Consider the following 16250-nt stretch of genomic DNA (forward strand, 5'->3'; position numbering starts at 1 on the left):
CCTCCTACCTAAGTACGTCTGAGAAGAAAAAAAAGAGCCCTACTAACTTATAATAGACCTTTCCTTCCTCATCCCCCCAAATGCCTTCCAAACCCCTCCAACCTCAATCTGTCCCTCTCTTCAACATACTTACAACAATATAACGACACACGCTCCACCGTTAAATCGACCATACACTCCAGACATGAACCATTCACATGCTTGCCAACCAGATGTAATGACGAGTTCAATGTACAATGTCCTAAGCGCAATCGAGCAAACACCACTTCGTCTTTTCTAATCTGACCTTTGAATTTTAGTCCACCGACCTTTCTTTGGAGGGCGTATAAATGCCGGCCCTTGGGCTCAGTGTCCCATCTCTTCTGCCACACATCTATCAAAATGGCTCTGATCTTACATTTGGCCTCACCTCCACCCAGTGGAACATTCATATAAATGATGTCTTGTTTCAAAGCTAACTGGTCTATAATTTCATTCCCTTCCACACCCGAATGTGCTGGGGCCCAGCAGAATCTCACTACTACACCCAGGTCTCTCAATTCTCCATAATAACCTCCAATAGTAGGTCACTCCTATTAGATTTACCAGATGATAAACTATTCAATACAGACAGAGAATTATGAGCATAATATAATTCTAACAGGTTGTACGTGTAACCGGTGTGAAATGGCTAGCTAGTTAGCGGGGTGCGCGCTAATAGCGTTTCAATCGGTGACGTCACTCGCTTTGAGACCTTGAAGTAGTTGTTCCCCTTGCTTTGCAAATGCCCCGGCTTTTGTGGAGTGATGGGTAACGATGCTTCGAGGGTGGCTGTTGTCTATGTGTGCAGAGGGTCCCTGGTACGAGCACAGTTAGGGGCGAGGAGAGGGACTGAAGCAATACTGTTACATACGTCCTCCACCCACTGGAGGGCAACTATTATCGGCAACAGTTCAACTGAGTATGCTTTCTTTAATCTACCAAGGTTAGATCAATAACAGGATCTTGGAGTAACCATGGAGGAACATCCCCTATCACCACAGAAGGGCCAACCTCCAACTCCCTCAAACGACCCTCATCAGCAAGCTTTCCAACTGTCTAACTCAAACCACTGCCTTGTCTATTAGTATATTCCCAACAGTCATCTACTGTATTATTGACTGTATGTTTTGTTTATTCCATGTGTAACTCTGTGTTGTTGTATGTGTCGAACTGCTTTGCTTTATATTGGCCAGGTCGCAGTTGTAAATGAGAACTTGTTCTCAACTAGCCTACCTGGTTAAATAAAGGTTAAATAAAAAATAAATAAGTAAAAAATAAATAAGTAAAAATCTAGAACAGTAGCAGGATGGTCAACCTCACAGCCTTTCAACCTAATGAAGCTAATGACTATTTTATATGCCGTATATCCAAAGGCATCTCACCTGCCTCCACTAGTAAGGCACGCACGGATGGCGATTTAAATGCACCAATACATATTCTTAAATCTAGATACTGGATTCTGTCCAGCTTCTGAAGCCAAGTCTTCGCTGCTGTTCCACAAACTATACATCGTAAATCAATCGTCGTCCTGATCAGAGAGCTCTTTGAATAGCCATCAACGATTGTCTGTCAGCACCCCATTCATAACCCCATTCATAACCAGAGACCGAGCGCATAAGATTCACCACCTTCTTTACACTTTGTTTCAACATTTATGACATGATCTGTCCATGTACATCGCTCAAATAACCATAGACCCGCCATAGAAAAGGAAGACCCAGAGTTACCTCTGCTGCAGAGGATAAGTTCATTAGAGATACCAGCCTCAGACATTACAGCCCAAATAAATGCTTCTCAACATCAACTGTTCACAGGAGACTGTGTGAATCAGGCCTTCGCGGTTGAATTGCTGCAAAGAAACCACTACTAAAGGACACCAATAATAAGAAGAGACTTGCTTGGGCCAAGAAACACGAGGAATAGACATTAGACCAGTGGAAATACGTCCTTTGGTGTGTGCCACTCTCTGCAGCTTGCTCATTTGTAGTTCTAAACATATTTAGGGTGTTTTTAACTCACTTGTTGTCTCTCCCACGACAGTATTCCTCTCTCCTACAGCGTCCATCACAATTACATGGACAATTATACAAATGAGATGATTCAGCGACTTTTAGGACAGACAATAGCTACTTTCCTTACTGAGAGGAGTTGGCAACACTGCCTCCCTCTGTAGGAACCGGAGCTCGGTGAACAGACACTCCGCAGACATGGCAGCTGCCACTACCCCGGTTGTTCCTGAACAGTCGGCGTCAACCACCCATTTACCGATGCTCGACTTATCCAAGCCCCCGGTTATAGACGGATTTACACCTCTATCGCGACCCAGAGAAGAGACTTTCCAGGAGAAGTTTATGAGGAAGTCGAAGGAGAACCCGTTCGTCCCTATAGGTCAGTTACATAAGGGGGCTACTGTAACTCTACAGCTGTACCACCTAGTTGGCTTCAATACATACTGTTACTAAGTTAGATGATTCATGCATTGAATAAGACTGTTATTTGGTCATTCACTTACGACCAAGAGACAACACTGTTGGAGCTAGTTAGCTAACTATGTTAACTCGTTTGATAGCTAGCAAGGGGAACAGCATACAATCAATTTAACCGCTAATTTAGTAATTTAACAGCCAGCTAGACGTGTCATGCACAGTGTGTCCTTGTGGACCCCATAAGGTACACTAAAAGGCGTCCACATTGATTATTTGATTGATTATTTGATTGGAACATAGCCGTGTTCCAAGCCCCGTTATGAAACATTACAGGGGCCATAATGACCTTGTCAAGGAGTTTCATAAAACAAAACATGTATTATAAATGGTAAACTAGTGCAATCAATGGGTCATACACTGGGTGGTAGACTACACAGGTCAGTAACTGTCAGTATCTATTGGACGTTTATGTGAATATAACATCGGACACTACAACACATTGGGCGTGCTCTCTGTGGCTCTTCTTTCCCCTGTGGTTACAGGATGAATTGCATACAGTCAGGCCTAAAATATCTTAAGATTTACCCAGTCAGGTTGCTTGTTCTTTTACAGTACAATGGATTGTACACCTTTAGACCCTCCCTCCCCTTCAGTCTTCCAAACCAAAACAGACAAGCATTGAGACCACTGTGAAACTAAATGGAAGTTACTGAATACACCTCCTTTCACATCAGCTATTTTCAGACCGTTTATGGAAAAACCGAATTGTTTTCTCCTCTCTCCAGGTTGTCTCGGTACAGCTGGAGCGTTGATGTACGGTCTCCGAGCCTTCAAACAAGGCAAGACCCGACAGTCCCAGCTCCTGATGAGAGGACGTATCTTCGCACAAGGCTTCACTGTAGTAGCTATTATCTTCGGCGTGTTCACCACAGCCCTGAAGATAGACTGAGCAGCATCAGGGTTGTATTCATTTACTGCAAAACCTTTTTTTTTTGCAACGGGAAATAACTAAAAACAAGGTTTGTTATTAGACAAGTTCAGGTAGTCCCTCCTTGTTTCAGACTGTTTTCTAGCGTTCGGTGGCTAGTGAATACGACCCAGGCCTTTTGGAACCTCATGCCAGTCATGTTCTCGGAGAGAACCGTGGTGGGAATGAAATGTTGTTTGAATATGTAGAAAGACTAACAGAACAGATATTTAAAAAAGGGCCAACAAACCGTTTTTTTCTCTCTCTCTCCTTTTTCTGGACTTCCTTAACTGTGCTTTTGGGCTGATCCAGTCAAATGAAATGTACACCCTGTCCTGCAGATGGCAAAGCAAGCACGGCACAGACTGCCTTGAGTTTAAAACATAATTGTGTAACTGTATAAAGTGCAATGCAGCCATCCACATATGTAAACACACAGCCAACCCACTACCACTTGCTTATCTGTTAGATCCACCTTCTGTAATAGATAATTATTACAAGATTCAGAACCACCTTTATAGCACCATGTATTGTCAGTTCCATTTGCCATGTATTAACCATATCAAGTAAAACACAGAGTCCTGTCCCTTTAATAAAAATGTAAAACTTCATAGTTTGTGTGCTGTAATACTTTGGCTCTTAGGACCATTGGCGGTTCTAGACCATTTCAACTGGGGGGGCCAAGCTGGGGCCAGTTGTACTGTTAGAGGGGCCAGTTACATTGGACGTTATTGTTGTCATATCATTTTCTTCACTGCATTGCATGCATTAGCAGGCAAAAGACCATGTTCATAATCATTAGTTCCGCATCGCCACTGTCTAATAACGGATGTAAAAAAAAAAGAACGATAGCAAAAATTAGTTATGTAAAAATTATTTCATACTCCACATTTAGAGAGGGCCACAAGGGGGTCCAAAATTGTCACAGGGGCACTGGCCCCCCCAGAACCGCAAGTGCTTAGGACCAATATAGTGAGTAAGGGGTGTTCTATAGACTGGTTAAGATAATCTGTCACTGTAGGCTCTGGTAAGAGAGGAAGAGGTACAGCCCAGGGCTTTCCTAGTACATTTTACCAGTAAGCCTATGGTCTCCAGTCTTCCCAAATAGCCCCTGTGTATAGTACAGTCTTATTTAATGCTCACACAAACCCTTTGCTTGATGAAGAGTTTTCCAGTTCCCATGTAACAATCTCTTGGGGGGGGGTTACCCAAGGAGCCGCAGCCTCGGCCTAAAAACCATGACATAACAAGCCCCCTATTATGTGATTTCTTCTGATGCTTACCGAGGATCAACCTCAGAATGATAGGATTCTTTAGATGTGAAGACACTACTTTGTTGGAACAGACTACGTTGCCTGGTCTCAGGTCTGTTTGTGCCGTCAACTTCTATGACCATCGCCTAGACCACATGTAGAAAAAGGGTCATTGTCCCGTTTGGCAAGACCGCACAAAACAGATCAGAAACCAGGCTATAAATAGTCAAGCTTGGGAAGGAAATTAATCTTGCGAAAAGTACAAACAGTGACAGGAGTTCAAAGGCCACAAGCTCATAGCATCTAAAATTTCAGGACAAATTACTACCGTAAATTCCGGACTATAAACCGCAACTTTTTCCCACGCTTTGAACCTCGCGGCTTAAACAATGACGCGGCTAATATATGGATTTTTCCCGCTTTCAAATTTGTGGGTCCTAACAGCGTGGCGCATTGTCAAAAAATCCACTATCATCAACGGGTTTCGAAAGGCTGGACTGCTGCGTGTTGAAGAGGGCTCAGCGGGGGATTTGCCTCCGGATGAAAGTGACGAGAGCAATAATGAAAACGATCCAATATCGGATGAAGCAATTCTGAGGCTATTCAACTCCGACACCGAAGGAGATAACTTCAGTGGTTTCAGTGCACAGGAGGAGGAAGATAGTGACCAATGACTTTCTTGGTAGGCTACTGTTTACTGCAAATAGCTTTTTTTTTTGTTACAAGCCGTGTTTCGTTAAAGCCTGTGTAAAGTTCATTTGTTTCAATGTACCGGTAGGCACCTGCGGCTTATAGACATGTGCCGCTTATTTATGTTCAAAATATATATTTTTTTTTAATTCAGTGGGTGCGCTCCATAGTCCGGAAATTACAGTAGCTACCGTTAAATAATCAATTAGGAATATTATACAACAGTAAATGAATAGGTCCGTGAATCAATTCTTAATTCAAAAAACTGGCATAAGTGGTTTAGATCCTATTCCTAATGTAGTACCTGAACAGGACTGGCTATATTCCACCTACACATTAAATCAAATACAAATTATAGTGGAGTTTAACCTAATCTGTTATTTGATAAAAGAATACTTCACACCCTAAATACTGGGAGAGGAATCATGCTTGAAAGATAGAGGTTTGAACCAATGCCCCTTCCCTTTATGAGAGGGAAGGAGTTTAATAAAGAATTTACAGTAACAATATTTTCTTAACGTCAGTAATGTAGTGGTCAAATAGAAGCATTGTTGTGGGAAGTTAAAAGGACAGAGAGCAGTCAGTCATTCATGTTAAGTGAGGTATATTATATCCACTGGATACATTATATCGGAATAAGGAAAGATGGCGGGAGAGACAATACCTTTCCTCCACATGTTAGAGACATAACAGAAAACAGGAGGGTCTGAACATATAAAGAACCCTGAACCAAGAGTAGATATGAAAAGAGCCTAGAACATTCTGCCTTAACGCAAACCAGGGTTCATAACTCAAGAGCAGGCGTTTAAAAAAAATGGAAACATCACCACCCCTCCATTCTATTGGCCGTACTAACGCACCAGAGGTGTCTGTTTGAGGGCTATGAGGACCGAGCGCATCCGGGACACGTCCTTGGCTGTCTTGTTGGTCTTGGGGTTGAAGTCACAGAGACAGGCCACTCTCTCCCACTCTGTCCCTGGGCTGTCACTGTCAGCCTCAGACAGGAAGGCCTCTTCAGATGCTCTGGAGGAGAGAAGGAAGGGGAAGGGAGATACGGATGAGGTGTTGGACAAGGTGTTTGAGGGACGGCTTCCCAGACACAGATTAAGCCTGGTTCTGGACTAATAAGCATCTCCTTTGAAATAACATTTTATTAATCTGTGTCAGGAAAACCGCCCCATAGAGATTAGTACCACTGACATGCCATGCTGCCAAAACACTTCACTTTTCAAAACACTCAATCACTTCCACGTCACAGACTCCTAGCCCCTCAATCACTTCCAGGTCACAGACTCACAGTGGGTCATATTTAGTCACATTTGACTAAAACTTAGACACAGTATTGAAAATAGGCTACATGCATTTCTGGCAAATGATCACAACTGAAATTATAAGGATGAAAGACAATGAACACTGTTGTTGTCATTTATGGACATAAGTCAAATACAGCCCCTCCGGGACCCAAAATGGAGCTTAACTAATGTGTTTGTTTCACAGTTGGGACATGCAAACGCCTTTAACTACAGGTAACAAACTTGTTAAAAAAAAGGGTAGAATGCCAAGACAATACCTATACCAAAAGCAGAAGAGTTCTAAAACCTACACAAAGTGTATCACTTGAGAGCTGGGTTGTTTGTAGAAAGTCTCATCAGCGAGCCTAGGTGTTCAGAGCAAAAAACAGCAGGAAAAAAAAAAAGAGAGAGATGAGTCAGTGTCACACAACACGCAGAGTTAAGAGTTGGTAGGACAGGAAGCCACAGTGACAGAAGGCCAGAGAACTAACAAGCTTCAACAGGGGGGGGGGTTCCATCAGATGAACACGACATTGTAGACTGACCAGGTGAAAGCTATGAACACTTTTTGATGTCACTTGTTTAATCCACTTAAATTAGTGTAGATGATGGGGAAGAGACGGGTTATTGAAGGATTTTTTAAGCTTTAAGACATGGATTGTGTATGTGTGCTATTCAGAGGGTGAACGGGCCAGACAAAATATTTAAGTGCCTTTGAACAGGGTATGGTAGTAGGTGACAGGCGCACCGTTTTGAGTCAAAAACTACAACGCTGCTGGGTTTTTCCCACACGCTCAACAGTTTCCCATGTGTATCAAGAATGGTCCACCACCCAAAAGGACATCCAGCCAACGACAGGCCAGTGGATGAAAACGGGTCATTGATGAAAGAGGACAAAGGGAGGCTGACACGAGTTATGCAGAGCAACAGACAGGCTACAGTTAGTCAACTTGACAGATACATAAAACGAATGTAGAACTCGTACTTTGAAACTAACGGGGTATGGCAGCCGACGACCTTACAGGGTTCCACGTCTTTCAGCAACAACAAAACCAAGACACAGCAGTTGCAGTAGGAACAAAAACACTGGAAAATTGGAAAAAAAAAAAAAAACATTGCCTGGTCTGATGAATCCTGGTTCCTGCTGTTTCACGCTGATTGGAAGACTAGGGTATGGAGGAAACCACGAGTACATGAATCCATCATGCCTCATGTCAACGTTACAGGCAGGTGGTGTGATGGTGTGTTTTCATGACACACATTGGGCCCCTTTGATCAAACGTTTTTAATACCATAAGATATCTGAACATCAATACCAATCAGGTACATCCCTCCATGGCAACAGTGTATGTTTTCAGCAGGATAATACCCAATCAGGTACATCCCTCCATGTCAACAGTGTATTTTTACAGCAGGATAATACCCTATGCCAAAAGGCAAGGATTGTCCAGGAATGGTTCCACAAACACGAGTGACTCCAGCTTATTGCAGTGGCCTGCCCAGTCCCCAGTGCCCAGTCCAATTGAGTATCTGTGGCATGAGATGGAACAAGCTATTCAGAGTAGAGATCCACTACCAGCCAACTTGACACAACTGAAGGAAGCATTGGAGTCAACATAGGCATTCCTAATGTTTTGTACAGTCAGTGTATAGGACAATGCAACATTGTCTCAACCATCATAGTCCACAGTAGTCAGCAGTTTAGACTAGACAATGGCCAGATATACTGCAACCTGACATTTATAGGTCAATGGACATTTCTAGCCTTAGGGTATATCCCAAATGCCCCCCATGCCCTATTTAGTGCACTACTTTTGAACAGAGCCCTATAGGCCTTGGAGTGGTACACTATATAGAGAACCAGGTTGTTGGTTTTTTACTCACTCACTTCACTCACTCTCACAGGGACATTACATTGAGAAACAGAGCTGTAGTGACAAGCTGCTAACTTGCCAGACTTAGACAACGTCTGTTGGGAAGCATGAGAGAAGGTTGGTTTTAGTACAGAAAAGCAAAGACCCCAGAGAATAAAATATGTTTACGACAGAGAGAAAGGAAAGCGACCGGGAGAGAAATACTTTGGTAGTAATTGAAGTGTAGGATTATAGAGGGCATTAAAATAGGTCATTAATAGTTAGTTAAACATCAGTTAATAGTTAAACGCAATGAGAAGTTACGTGTCATTTCGTTACTTCCTTAGTTTACGACAGTTCAGGTGTTTTACGACAGTTCAGCTTGGTGACATAGATATAGTACACAAATGACTGATCCTTCAGGCATAGAAACTGATATCTGTATTTCTTACCAATCCTGAATAATGAGCAATATCTATCTGCTCCAAAAAGCAGGCCAACAAAACATTGGAACCATGGGGGCATCGAGGTTAGCTCAGCTGTTACAGTTTCCACTCTGCTTAAGCTATTTACCAGGAAATCCTGTCCACGTTATTATTATAATACATATTTTAGGTACATGAATAAAGTCAACTTTCTGTGACAGTCTATCGAAATTATTTAAGCTTAAGCTAACAGATCCTATTTCCTGATCTGATCTCAAGGAAATAACCACAGAAACACACATTCTGATCACATCATTGCTCTTAATTCTCATAGTTAACTACTACAGATACAATTTACATTTCATATTTTGTCTGAACTTGTATTTCCTGTTATGTTAGTTTCAGGGATGCAAACTGGTGACGGCCCAAAAAGGTGACACTGAAACATGCAATACATCCCTGCTAGGTGGGAATACTGGTTTTAACTAATTAAACAACAACGAATGTAATCTACATGATCAGTCTCTGTGTGTAAAATAAAAAGTGGTTCATGTGAACCGAACTCACAGCTAAAAAAATGTAACAAAAGCAATCTAATGTTATTTGTTGCCTAGACTTTACTGCAAATGACATAACAGGACGCTCGTTACCACGACAGCCTTTATAACAGAACACTCGTTACCACGACAGCCTTTATAACAGGACGCTCGTTACCACGACAGCCTTTATAACAGGACGCTCGTTACCACGACAGCCTTTATAACAGGACGCTCGTTACCACGACAGCCTTTATAACAGGACGCTTGGAGAGAAAAAAACATCTTTAAATAGAATGAAACAAAACAGGGATTCTATTGTCGTTCTATTATAGTGGCCACTATAGTAGACATTGATCAAGTGCACAAGGCTACATGTGTGCAAAAATAACATTCACTGAGTAAAACATGTAATAATCCCACCTTACTCACACGTGTTACACTGTCAAATTCAACACAACTAAAACAATATATTTGGGCTACACTGCACATTATTACATTGTACACTTTCTGCCTGTGGACATCTCTACTATGTTCCAGCACAGCATGATACCCATTGTTGGCATAATTGATCTCTTTCAGGCAGAGTACACCTGGCATAGCCCTTTTTATTGAAAAGGTGAGAAAGGGAAAGTGTGTGGTGTTCCTTTCACCTCTATAGTGGAATCCATCTTAAGCCAGGCCCAGCTCCAGCTACACTTGATCCCTGAATCCACCTGTTTAACAAGCAACACCTCATTTTCAACTAATTCTCTCATTCTGAAAATTAACCACATACTTTAGAGGGAAAATATTACTTCACAGATAGTAGTTAGTTCGTTAGCTAGTTAACATTTCACACAGATTGCCAGGGTTCAGGAAGCAACTAACGCGTTATAACTTGAGGAACGGCAAGGAGTCGTATACCAGTTAATACTATAGAAAATTGGTTAGGTTACTAACGTTAGCTCATCTGATGTTGTAACGTTAGCTGTCTGACTTTATGAGCCAGCTCATTTTCACACCATAAACTCAATAATTTGATCAGTTAAATTGGCTAATGTTGCTCAACATTTCTCTGGCTAGCTAACGGAGAATTCGATCCAGCTAGCAAGATACTTCACAATGCTAACAATACTTGTTCCACCACACCGTCTCCTTCACCTCAAACTTTCCAAATGCCAGTTGTTTTTCAGTTTTTTTGCGGTTACAGCTCATGAAGTACTGCTTCATCACCTTCTCACCCCGGTCTCCGTGGTCAGGCCTCTCACCTACAGTACCTCTTCGTTATCGTTCAGGGGACGCGCTGCTGTAAGTTAACTGGCCAACTGTCTTTCAGAGTGCAGGCTGATGCTGTAACTAGTAAGTTGGTCGTCTCTTCTCTCTTCAGTCGTGTGCTGCATTCTGTTATGTCAAATGACTGGCTGAGCCTAGGAAGTAGGTCACCTACTTCGGATTCAAAACGGGGAATTTCACCAAAAGGTGACTAGTTTGCATCCCTGTAGTTTTGAGGGAACCATGTAGGAACTAAACAGAGCTAGGTAGGAACTAACCTGTTGTTGGACTTGTTCTTCTCCATCTGTTCAATCTGGTGCATATGCCAGTCCTCCAGCTCTTTCTTGGCCTTCTCTTTCCACTCAGCCTCCGCAGCCTTGGACGCAGAGTCTTCAGGGTTCACATTACACACAGGGTGATGGTATGATCAATACACAATCAACAGAACAAGGCACAATACCAGGGTCCTATTCAGTAGGAACGAAGCGGAAGCAAACAGGTGGAAATGGGGAGGACTACCTGAATTTGTCCAATAATAATAATAGCTTGTTTTCGTTTTCCGTTGCAAAAACGTTTTGCTACGGTGTGCACTAATGAATACTACCCAGGATGAAACGTTTTAGTCCACAATGCATTGTATGAGCTACAGAGGATGGTGCTCTTTTCTCAGGAGATCAACTATAGAGTCAATACAGCAAGAACAAGCCCAACTCCAGCATACCATACAGGACATGACACTGAGTGGAACCCAAATGAAGGGTGGTTCACACACAGAAATAGACAGACTAATCAACTTCACCCCCCCCCAGGTCTTTTATTTCGCTTTTTAGCTGGTAGGGGGAAATGAGACATTTAGGTGTCAATGTGGACAATGAGTGGACATAATACTGCATGTATCGTAGTGGTAGAGACTGTATGTATCGTAGTTATAGGTAAGTCTGAAGTAGCTCTCTGTCCAAACTGGCAACCTATTCCCTACATAGTGCACTCTTGTGACCAGAGTCCCTATGGACCCTGGTTAAAAGTAGTGCACTATATAGGGACTAGGGTGCCATTTGGGGCACACTATAGTCTCTGCTGTTTACTTACCTAGTTGCTCCAGCCGTGCCTTCTGCTCCTCCCTCCACTTACGCAGGCTCTCAGGCTCTGCTCTCAGAGAGTCCACCTGGGCGATGGCCGCATAGCTGTCCGATGGACCGTTGGACTCCTGGGGGGAGAAGAACCAGGTCCAGGCATGAGACATAAGGACCACCAGTCATAGGCTGCGTTTACACAAGCAGCCCAATTCTGATCTAATGCCAATTATATAGTTTCCAACAGGCCGATATTCTACATAGTTTAGCGCAGAAAACATGGTAATTAACTACAATGACCATAAATCCATTGTGCGCCCGCTTAAACTTGTCCGGTCTGTGCGGAGCAGACACGGAGATAAAAAGAGAACGAGCGATCGAGAGGGATAAAAAGCAATTGCTTCGCGAGCCTGAAAATACATGATCTAAGTGATTGATAGTTGGCATTCAGCAGTCATAATAGTAGGTCTTATTTACTTTGAATATCTACTAAAATAATGATTTATGTCAGACAGCAGCTATATAGAGATGAGGACTTGGAATGAAACAATAAAGAAATCAAATAAAACTAATATTTTATAAAGTAAAATTAATAAATGATGGTTAATAAGTGATAAGCAGTAATTGACAGTCACTACAATCTTGGGACTATTATTCATTGTTTTATTCTGTGTTGTTACAGCATTCATCCCACATAATGCATTTAATGTCTACAAATAATAAATAAAAACTGAAATCCGTGATTATTATTATTCTTTTTTAATAATAATAATCTAACCGAAACTGACCTCAAGAAGCACTAATTGCTCAGCACTAATAAGGCATGAGGACCACCAGGTGATTCAATAGTAACAGCTGGACACTGAGGAGCAAATGCAGAAATGCTGCTGAACTTCCTGATTTGGACTCGTTTAGATTTGGCTCATTAAGAAATACCAGGAGCCATGACAATTCAAAAGTGTCTTGTGTGTGTTCGCAGGAGGGAAGAGTTAGCCAAATTCTTTCACCAATTAGCTTCAGCCAACTGGTGTGCAATCGTGGCAAAATAGGTTTAACTTTGGACTGCCTATCTCTGGGGCTAGTTAGGGACCGTTTATAAATTAGTGTAAATGAGACAATATTTTCATGTTGCACACCTTTTTATTTCTCATGAAATGCTTTCAATATCTGTATATTAATTTCTACAATGTATAGTTGGTTTGAGATTTTTAAGTAATTGAAATGTGGAGGAATTGGAATTTTAACCTGTAAGTTACAGGATCGGTGTCCCGTTCCTCGGGACAGTTGAGCTAATGTAGGCTAATATGATTAGCATGATGTTGTAAGAAACAAAAACAATTCCCAGGACATAGACATATCGGATATGGGCAGATTTACATGTTAACAATTCACTTACCATTGAGAAAGAGGTATCTATTTCAGGTATGTTCTCATCTGCTATAAGTACAGCCTCACTTACAAAACTAACCTACAATAAAACATATCCAAGAACATTTTATTTTATAGAAATGTGAATTCCCATTAGGAGTGTTATTGTCTTACCAGCTCAAACATGTCTCCGTTTACCGTGGCTGCTGATGCCTCTGCAAACCCAGCATCTGGCAGACGAAACAAAGAAACGGCTTTAAACAAACATATGACATGCTTTACATTATTCTGACCTTGCTAGTCATCATTTGCTTTCGAGGGGTGGATAGATAAAGTGACAAGAATGCAGAAACACCTGCTTGGGTAGTAACGTAAACTAGCACCTATATTGGCTAGTCTAATTTAGCCTGAGGATTAACTTCAATACATTTTACACAATCACATCAAAAACAAGTTTATCGGACAAACTTGAGTCATTCAACTCAGGTGTGTGGTGTGTTGCTGCTGCTCCAACTAACCTTACTGTTTACACTGACAGCTGTCAATCAACTAACTAGCTAACGTTAGCTTGTTTGCTAACTAAAAGCCAGGCTAACTTAGCTAGCTAACTAACTAAGTTGTCTGGTAAGAATTAACTACCTAGCTATGGTACTAATAAAAGTTACTTTTTTGGGGGTCTTAATTTATGTACTTCTAGTTAGGAGTTAGTTTTAGTTAACATGCTAACTTAGCATAGCTAGCAACTTACCGTATTCTCCAGTAGCAGGTGAATCCGCTGCCGGTGGTTGTTCAACGGATCCTTCCAAAGCTCCCGGTCCTCCGCCGCCGTCGTCGTTATTCTCTATCACCGCTATTTCGCTCTCTTGCTGGGCTAAGAAAGCTGCTGCAGGGTCCACATCGACAGGCAACACTCCGTTCACAGATGCGAAACCGAAATCTGCATCAGCCATCTTCGACCAAAAAAAAGTGAAATGTAGCTTGCTAACGCTATAATTATTGATTGTTATCTCTATCAATTAATTCAGCTGAGAGAGGAGTTATGATGATGGATATATCTGAATCATGCAACTCTTAACTGAGCTTTTCAATGAACGGTTGTCAGCTAATAGAATAATGAATAAGGACTAATGTTAGCAAGCTTCTTCAGTCTGTGATGATTCATGATTGCTCACTTTCAATTTGCCTGGTCTGCCACATCGTTCTTCCAACCTTTTGTGTTTATTAGGGTGTGTCTCTATCTGCTGGACAAACCTAGAAATACACTCCTATTTCCCAACTGGTATCTATCTGAAGCAGTGTTGCCAACTCCTCTCAGTAAGGAAAGTAGCTATTGTCTGTCCTAAAAGTCGCTAAATCATCAAATTTGTATAATTGTCCATGTAATTGTGATGGACGCTGTAGGAGAGAGGAATAATGTCGTGGGAGAGACAAAAAAGTGAGTTAAAAAAACACCCTAAATATGTTTAGAACTACAAATGAACTTTCTTCTGTCACAATTCCAACCCTCCTCCTCTATCCGGGCTTGGGACCTACAAAAGTGACCCAAAAGAGACACTCTGGCGGAGTTACCTAGTTTTTATTTAATTTTTTTGTTTTTTGTTTTTTAGTTTAGTTTTCTTAATTTGGTTTGGTTTTTAACCTTATGGTCCACTTAGGAGCCTACAACAAGTCACAGTAAAACAAACATTTTTAACCATAACATTTTTTTTTGTACACAGTCTACATTTACAATCTAAATGGACCAAAAAGAGACAATAAAAAAAACTGTCAATGGCAATGTGAGAAAATGATGGTAACTAGTCTGGCCCTAATTCAGGTTAATAGTTTTTTTTCAGACCCCCCTCCACACACACACAGGCTGTGCTGGCTCACAGAAAGAGTGGGTCATCGTCATTTTGGTCAAGGCTCTCTATGGCAGGTTCAGCAACTGAGGGAGCTGACTTAAATGAGTAAGCAGCTGATGTGCCAAAAAGCTGCAAAACATTATCAGGCAGCTGGTGCTCATAGCAAGCCTCACCAGACAGCTTCAGTCCATATCGAATGTACAGGATGGAGTTCAGGGTCTGCAAGGACATCCGGTTTCTAAATTTGCTTTTTACCACGCTCATCTGGCTGAATACTCTCTCGACTTCAGCATTCGAGTGTGGCAAGGACAACACAGACACAGCAGCCATGGCAAGTTCTTGAAACGGGTTGATATCAGCTGCGGCCCTGAACTTCCAAATCTCACTCCAGAAGCCCAGTGTGTTTTTTGTCTCATTCCATTTACTAAGATGGATGGCACGCCATTGCTGGACAATCTTGTCTATCTCTGCAGGAGAGTAGCCAATGAGCTTGGCTATTTTTTTATATTTCTCCAGGGCTCTTATTGTGCTTTAGAGTTTCCTCCACATTGAAAACTGACATGAACTGCAATGCTTCGATGTTGTCCGGCAGTCTCACCCTCAACTCATTAGTGAGGGAGATGGTGAAGGCTACACACCGCTTTCGGACATCGTTTTCATCCTCAGGCGCAAGGTGGAGCTCAGCTGCCTTTGACTCAAAAAGGTAACCAAGGTTACGGTTTGGGGACTGAGGTATCCATCTATTGGCCCTTTGAGTACATCAACATTTGCCAGTGGGATTCAGCACCCTGCTGTTCACAGACTTGATCAGGCTAACCAAGCTGTCCAGTACTTGCTCTCCCTCAAAAGCCTTGATGGCCAACTGTACCTCACCCAGCACTGACTTCAAAAAAGTCAGATCCAATATGTTTTGAGGATCACTGTACATGGAGTATAAAACCTCAGCCATGTAGCAGTGTTCACTGGACTTGGTGACTGCGAAATGCAGTCTAAGCAACTGCCACTGGTCCAAAATGTGTGAAACCGCGGGTTCAATGGAGAGCCAATGTGTGGCACACACCTTGGTTATCTGTAAAGGTTTCTCCCCACAGTTGATGGTCTCATATATGTCCTTGTAGGCCTCCCTGCGCTTTGGAGACACTGAAAACCAGTTATATAAGTCTCTTGTCATGACGTTGGCCTCTTTGAGTACAGGGAGGACAGTTGACCCCCTCCCCCCTTGCACCATCCCCCAACCTACCTCCCACC

At 42.2% G+C, this 16250-nt stretch overlaps 2 protein-coding genes across 3 annotated transcripts; one reads left to right on the top strand and one right to left on the bottom strand.

The window, feature by feature from the left end:
• Positions 1 to 2084: 2084 nt before the first annotated feature.
• On the top strand, positions 2085 to 4025 carry LOC106612309 (HIG1 domain family member 2A). Its single transcript, XM_014213353.2, has 2 exons — positions 2085 to 2409; positions 3233 to 4025. The coding sequence occupies exons 1-2, from the start codon at positions 2229 to 2231 to the stop codon at positions 3394 to 3396; spliced, it is 345 nt and encodes a 114-aa protein (XP_014068828.1). The 5' UTR covers positions 2085 to 2228; the 3' UTR covers positions 3397 to 4025.
• A 1775-nt stretch (positions 4026 to 5800) lies between these two features.
• Positions 5801 to 14363, bottom strand: cltb (clathrin, light chain B). Of its 2 annotated transcripts, XM_014213351.2 has the most exons (6): positions 13907 to 14363; positions 13333 to 13388; positions 11807 to 11924; positions 10996 to 11107; positions 6961 to 7014; positions 5801 to 6380 (listed from the first exon to the last, which is right to left on the bottom strand). In XM_014213351.2, the coding sequence occupies exons 1-6, from the start codon at positions 14106 to 14108 to the stop codon at positions 6209 to 6211; spliced, it is 714 nt and encodes a 237-aa protein (XP_014068826.1). In that variant the 5' UTR covers positions 14109 to 14363; the 3' UTR covers positions 5801 to 6208. The 2 variants fall into 2 exon arrangements, with proteins under 2 accessions (XP_014068826.1, NP_001140091.1); NM_001146619.1 differs by lacking the exon at positions 6961 to 7014 and having other exon boundaries at positions 5947 to 6380; positions 13907 to 14299.
• Between the last annotated feature and the right edge of the window lie 1887 nt (positions 14364 to 16250).

This window comes from Salmo salar, chromosome ssa09 (genome assembly GCF_905237065.1).
Source record: "Salmo salar chromosome ssa09, Ssal_v3.1, whole genome shotgun sequence".
Lineage (NCBI taxonomy): Eukaryota > Metazoa > Chordata > Actinopteri > Salmoniformes > Salmonidae > Salmo > Salmo salar.